We start from the raw sequence: 7,042 nt of genomic DNA, 5'->3' as shown, positions 1-7,042 counted from the left end.
TCACTTGTTTTAAATCTAAGCTTAGAGTAAGTATAAAAAATTCAGGTTACTTACTAGGTCATGCTTTTCTCAGAATTTTTGTTTTTATATAAAATCCTCTGCTTTGCACTGGTTGAAATTTCATTGTGGGAAACATGGTACAGTTGAAATTCTATATGTTCATATCCAAAGTAAAGAACCTGTAATTCAATGGCCTGTTTTATGTTGGTGTTGGCCATTTTGTGTCCCTTCTCTAAAAGTCAATGATAACAAGGATGATAATGGAAGGCTGCTCAGGATGAGAAGAGGTTGATATAATTTAAATATTTACCCTGCTTAGACAACCTGAGCTAGATTTTTCAAAGTGCTTGTTCAATAGGTAATAATATGCAGGAAAACATGCCATCTATATAGCTACCCAAACACATTATTCTGGCCTGGAGCCTACCAGTCTTTGCCCTACTCCTTAATGCCATGTGCTTAGCAGCAAAGCAGCAAATACCAGTTTCAAAGTTTTTGGTTTGTAGTAAACCGGGTTTGATCCACTAAGGTGATATTAAGACAATAGTTGCAATCACCTCGTTCAACCATCTGTTTGCCAAATAAAAAAATATATATATATCACTTTACCAAGAAACTACTTATCTGAAGGACTTCATATTTGGTCATCAGATTGACAGTGAAATGTGTATTGGTTTCTTGTATCTGTCCAGCACACACTTCTAGTCAGATGCTATGAATATTCACTATGTTGATTGAACTTTTAACATTTTTCCCCACTTTTTAAGTTCTACTGAACAGAATTGCTGCATATTTGGTCAGCAGCTTGGCAGCATGAGTTGAAATGTGTGAGTATTTTTTCCAGATCTGCAATACTCTATCCTTTAATTTGAATTAGGAGTTGGGTGTGCTTAGCATGTCAACATGCATTTTAGTTGTTTACAGCCTCCACTTCTGGTCTGTGGTAGAAAGTTGTCTCATTGGCAATCATGCCACAAATCCACAAAAAAAATGTATATCATGAGGTCGTGGTTGTCAGACAATAAACAAAAGGAAGGTTGAGATTGATTTTGAGGATTATGGTACCAACAGTTGAGGAATTGGAGGCCATAAACCATCTTTTTTTGTAGTTTCCAGACAATAAATTGTGTTCAATTGTTGATCTCTCTGAAAAAGAGGGTAAAAGCCGAAAGATACCAAAGGGACAATCAAACTCATAGATCTAACATGAACTGACCACCATGACTAACAAAGAAAAAGACAAATAAAAGTACACAAGACACAACATAGAAAACTAAAGACTAAGCAACACGCCCCCACCAAAAAAAGGGGGCTGTGAAACAGTTATTCCATAACAGTCAACCAACTTGTGATGTCGTCTGTAAAATCTAAGAAGAAATGTTTTCATCTTTACCGTTTGAAACTCTTAATTTAATATCTTCCTTGTGAGCAGCAATCCTTTCTTTTTAGGAAATACAAGCACGGGAATATCTTATCAATTTGGAGATATATGCTCCGTATGCAGGCAAAGCTGGAATTTTGCTTCATATAAATGAAAAGTTCACAATTGGGAAGCTGAACTCATCTCTTTTGTCATAAAGTTTGTTTTTAACCGACCCTCATTGTCAATTTCTAGATGCAAGTCAAGACATGAGGCAGACATATCTGTATCTGTTGTGTCCTTCATCACTTGTTCGATGGGATAGATGCGTTCAACATAGTCACCAAGTTTTTAATTATTTAATGAGAGAACATCATCTATTGAGGGGAAAGTAAAGTTGAAGATATTGCTTACTTCTTTTCTTTCTTTCTAAGAAGTTCCTTTATATAGTCGGCCTCATAATAATAAAGGAACAAGTTGGCAAGAAGAGGGACACAATTGGTACCTAATCGATTGCAAACAGTCTGTTGAAAAAACACGCCATCCAAACGTAACAAATATGTTGTTCGGAAATCAAGCATCTTGATAATGTCAATTTCAGAGATTTTTTTGTTTGAAACAGAGTGATGCTTTACAATGTAGGATTTAGTTATCCTTCCCTAAGACAAGATACCTGTATCTTCGTTGGCAATTCTTTTTTTATGAAACTAAACAATACCAAATCTTTCAATTTGTCTTTTAGTTTGGATTTAAATACTTGTGTAAGGTGTAGAAAAGTCAAATTAAGAAATATTTCCTTCATGTTATGCTCTATGCTCATTTTAACATGTGTAGGCATTACATTTGTCGATATTTTACACTAAGCGTTTATCTTTACGTCTGATACGTTTTGGACTACAACAAATAGCTTATTTGGGGTTTTGTCGAGCCTGCGACTCCTCAAAAGCTTTATATTTTAGAAGGTGTTAGACCTTGATGCTTCATACTTTGTACATGGATGCCTGATTTTTCTACTCGTTTTATCTTTACATCTGATACGTTTTGAATTTATATTGGTGCTCTTATTTTAAACACAACTGCAATACTGTTTATTTTCCTTTAGAAAGCTTTGTTAGGAGTCTTTCAGTCTACAGAGACTTATATGAGTATAATGTATATCTCAGCAATGTTCCTCTGACGGGAGCAGCGAAGTTCCTCTAATGGGAAAAAGTTTACGTAAAATCAAACAACTATATTACTTGTTTTAAAAATAGTTTAATTGGGTTTTGTCGAGCCTGCGACTTTTGTAGCAGAAAGCTTTAAATTTTAGAGGTTGGAAGACCTTAATGCTTCATACTTTGTATATAGGGTTCAGTGGTTATAGTTCTTATACTGTTTGCAATAGGTCTACTATATTTGCGTGTATGGAATGATTTTTATGTGTACATGTCTAGATGGCAGCAGTCATCTGACCTTGACCTCATTTTAATGGTTCAGTGGTCGAAGTTAAGTTTTTGAGTTTTGGTCTGTTTTTCTTAAACTATTTATTAAGCAAAAGGTCATCTATTTTTGTTGTATGGAAGAAGTGTTAGCTATGCATGCCTGCCTGGCATGGTTCATCTGACGTTCATGGTTCATTGGTCAATGTTTAGTTTTCTTGCTTAATGTTAAGTTTATGTGACAGGTGAAAGAAACCTTAATATTTAGTACCATCAACAAAATATCAATGACGAGTAAAGGAGGCGAGGCATTTCAGCGTGTGCCCTTATGTGTTTTCTGTTTGTTTTTTTTTTGTTTTTTTACTTTTTATCTTGTTTTATTGTTAAGACACATGTCTTTTGTTGAAGACTTTGTGTTGACCTCTGTATGTTTTATTTCCTTTGTGTATTTTACCCCTCCCCCTACGTGATGTTTGTTTCTTGTCTTATTTGTGTATATCCAACATCTCCCTAGACAGCTTAGCGAATGGCACTTATTTTACATTTCTATTGTTAAATATTTCGACGTACTTTGCATTTAAAAGACAGACTTAAGAGAAAATCTACATTGTCATATTTTTATTTGAGTTTGAGATAAGACTGGTTGTAAACTCTGCAAATGGTTGGACGGAATACTATCAACCAATCAATGCATTCAAGATGTTGGTTGGTAAAGATCACAGTTGTACTGATTACATTTCCATGCCATAACACACTGGATGATGAATGCTTTACAGCCAGGCACATGAGAACAGTAGAACGCACAGTCAGTCTCGTGAGATACAGCTTTCGTATGGGCGATGTGTTTAACATACTGCGTCAAATCCTGCTGTTTAGGTGGCCATATTCTTTCAAACAGCAGCGTAGGTGGTTCCTGTGGGTTCGCAACTGACTTGTTAAAAAGATCACTTTCGATGTATGCCATTGATAATGCTACAAAGAATACAAAGATATTTTCATGGACAAACAATCAAAACACTAACTATTCGCTTCGTTTGTTTTTTGTTCAACTTTTTTGTATCGCATTTAATTTCTTGTTCATCATTATATCTTTTTAAACAGAGATTATCATACAGTCTCGGTTAGTTAATACGATAATAATGTATCACTTAAAAACATTATATACTTTTTGTTGTTTCTTTCTTTTTTTAATGAAGAAGTGCAACTAACTGGATAGTTGGTATACAATACTTACAGCTCTTACAAATGAACCCTGGAAGCCTTTCCCAACATTCCTTGAAGACTACAATTCCATCTGCATTCAAAGCTCCACATATATCTTGATTTGATTTTGGTGCGTTTCCTGCAATCAAACTGGACATGTTTATACAGCAAGACGTTTCTAGTCCAAATGCAACCGGATACAAAGATTCGTAATTATAGTTTCAATGAAAGATTACAACTTACAATGTACATAAAAATAGCAAAATCTACTAGGCACAAATATAATCAAGGAGGTTGTAACCTCTTTGGTTATAGCGGAGGTAAATTATCGTCTCTCTGAATAAAGTTTAAATCAAAAACACATCATGTGTTGAATCTGTACAGGTTTTTCATGTATCGGTATTTCACAAATAGCTTCTAGCTAGAAGGGACAAAAAAGCATCTACATTTATACCGGTAGGCACTTAAAGTTAACTACCACGCCGCAATTTTGCGCCTGTCCCAAGTCAAGAGCCTCTGGCCTTTGTTAGTCTTGTATATGAATTAAACTATAAGTTTATTATATATATTTTCGGAGTTTAGAATGACGTCCATTATCACTGAACCATTAAACTTTAGGGGCCAGCTGAAGCACGCCTGCGGGTGCGGGATTTTCTCGCTGCATCGAAGATCCATTGGTGCATGCAGGTAGCCTTCGGCTGTTATCTGCTCTTTGGTCGGGTTTGTTGTCTCTTTGACACATTCCCCGTTTCAACTCTCAATTGTATCAGAATGTAATATGCGTGCATGGGTGGTGGTCTTTACGGATGTACGCAACCAAGTATTGCTTGATTCTCATTCTTTATTTCTTCACGGCGTGGTTTTCACTGGTCAGATAGACTGCCCATCTAACTCTGGACAGTTAGATAACTTACTTACTTTCTAGCGATCTTTTCGTTTCGTTTCATATCTTATGTCTAGTCTCTATAATAATCTTTCACAAGTTCTTATCAAACCGAAGTTTCAAATGGCCTTTCGAAAAATCTAAAAATTTTCGTTCCCTATTATCAATGTTAAAAGCTAGGTTGTCCCTTATGTGTTTCGGCCTCTTATACTTTTAAGAAGGCAGTGCTATTTTATACGATGTATATTCACCAACTCGTTCGCTGGTATTGTGTATTAGATTTCCTGTGTATAACTGATAAATAATTATGTCAGGGATTTCGTTACAGGATATTACTTAAACCTAGACAAGATCGGTCTGAAAGTTTGGGTTTGCCTCTAAAATCTCACAACAAAAATGAAATTACATCTTAATTTTTACGCTGATGTTGTTTATAGAGCACGTTAATTAAGATGTCATCCATGTAAATATATATAGGTTTTACATTTTTTCATCTTTGTAAGATCTTTGAATATTGTCTTTATCAGTTTCTATTACTGATATATAACTGAACATGCATTGATATCCAGGTATTGTTTGACTTATTAATTAAGATGTCATCCAAGTAAATGTATAGGTTTTCACGATGATGCTGTTTATAGAGCACATTAATTAAGATGTCATCCATGTAAATATATAGGTTTTACATTTTTTCATCTTTGTAAGATCTTTAAATATTGTCTTTATCAGTTTCTACTACTTATAGATAACTGAACATACATTGATATCTTCATTGTGTTGATACTTATAGTTTAGAGTTCTACAGGATCATGTTTTTATTTAATACTGCTTATAACTCATTTACACTAAATATTCTGGAAACAATAACGATGTACATAAAAATACTGTTTCAATCAATTCACGAATCTTCGGAATTGCATTATTCAGCAAAGCAACTATACATCTTCTATGGACTCCGGCCAAAATGGAAAAAACATTGTAAACGACCTTCTTACCAAAATCTTACCATTTTCACGTTTGCAGCTATTAAATATTCCACCAATATAAACTTACCATTTTTGTCCATGTCCGACATGGATCCATCTATCCAAATCCATTCTTTGTCTTTGTTAGGTTTCGGTATAAGTCCTATCCATACAAGATTCTTTGTGAAAGGCTAAAATAGTTAACACACAAAACACAATAAATGTATTAACTAATCAATTATTTAATAAAGCAAATAAATGCAATTCGATGGAGAGAATACTGTGCATCTGTAGCCGAAAATGGAACAAAAAATGAGTCAGCCACATTCAGTCGTATTGCGGATGAAGCAAAATTGAATAAGCAAGTTGAATGACATTATTTTTTACTTCCACGAAAACCATGATCCACCGTGTATATATCCGAAGAACAAAACAGTCTCTCTTTTTATTATAATTGAAGGTTTGGACTTCTACATGTTCTACAGGACAACACAACTAGACTGTTTTTATAGATAAAATATTGGTTGACTTGATAAGCCTTATCATATATTTATTCTTTTACAACTGGATAGGAATCATTTGAAAATCACATATTTAACTATTTCTATCAATTATTAATAAGACCAAAAATACTAATAACTTATTAGTTTCAAGTTTGAGGACACAAGTTTCATTTTTTGTGTCTATGCATCTGAGTTTTTAAAAACTATTTTCAATGGTTGAAAAAATGGTTGAAAACTGTTATAAAGGTTTGGAAATAAGAAAAATAATACTAACTGGGAGTATTGTGGTGGTTATAAAACTCATTTCTTCTTCATTCCATACACTGGCTAAGACAGAATCCTTGTACGTACTACATATATCCTTGGCGACAATGGCGTCGAATGGGTGAGGGCTGTATAAATAACACATCTGGTTATAGTACAACCAACCTTCTTCGCAACCATCTGGTGTGTAGTTTATACCTAAAACTAAAATATAAGAGTTCATGTTTACCTTGTCGAATTGTACATATCTACCATATCATACTTACTTACTTAAAGAAAAGCTTTGCTTCATGTTTTTAAATATATATAAAGATTGACGATTAGTGTCAGTTAAGAATAAAGACAAAATTTTAAAGAGAAAAAAGGCCATGCGAAAATGTGCTTTTTGCTCCGAAGCATGTAAAAATCGCTGCCATACCTCATAGAGACAGCATCAAAGAACCTTG

General features: G+C 34.2%; 1 protein-coding gene across 1 annotated transcript; it reads right to left on the bottom strand.

Annotated features, from left to right (window-relative positions):
- Positions 1 to 3,410: 3,410 nt before the first annotated feature.
- Positions 3,411 to 6,819, bottom strand: LOC134705622 (snaclec clone 2100755-like). Its single transcript, XM_063564345.1, has 4 exons — positions 6,607 to 6,819; positions 5,918 to 6,020; positions 4,013 to 4,120; positions 3,411 to 3,750 (listed from the first exon to the last, which is right to left on the bottom strand). Exons 1-4 carry the CDS (start codon positions 6,817 to 6,819, stop codon positions 3,473 to 3,475), a joined length of 702 nt encoding a protein of 233 aa, XP_063420415.1. The 3' UTR covers positions 3,411 to 3,472.
- Between the last annotated feature and the right edge of the window lie 223 nt (positions 6,820 to 7,042).

The sequence above is a fragment of the Mytilus trossulus genome, chromosome 1 (genome assembly GCF_036588685.1).
Source record: "Mytilus trossulus isolate FHL-02 chromosome 1, PNRI_Mtr1.1.1.hap1, whole genome shotgun sequence".
In the NCBI taxonomy this organism is placed as follows: domain Eukaryota; kingdom Metazoa; phylum Mollusca; class Bivalvia; order Mytilida; family Mytilidae; genus Mytilus; species Mytilus trossulus.
This window is presented reverse-complemented; position numbering and strand designations above follow the sequence as displayed.

What these genes read in the sequence shown, in the direction of transcription:
- LOC134705622 (XM_063564345.1), bottom strand. Translation starts at nt 6,819, where the DNA reads ATGAACTCTTATATTTTAGTTTTAGGTATAAACTACACACCAGATGGT. An exon ending in GTCGGACATGGACAAAAATG is followed by an intron (nt 4,121 to 5,917) that starts GTAAGTTTATAT and finishes GTTTGATTGCAG; the next exon opens with GAAACGCACCAAAATCAAAT. An exon ending in AGGGTTCATTTGTAAGAGCT is followed by an intron (nt 3,751 to 4,012) that starts GTAAGTATTGTA and finishes TATTCTTTGTAG; the next exon opens with CATTATCAATGGCATACATC.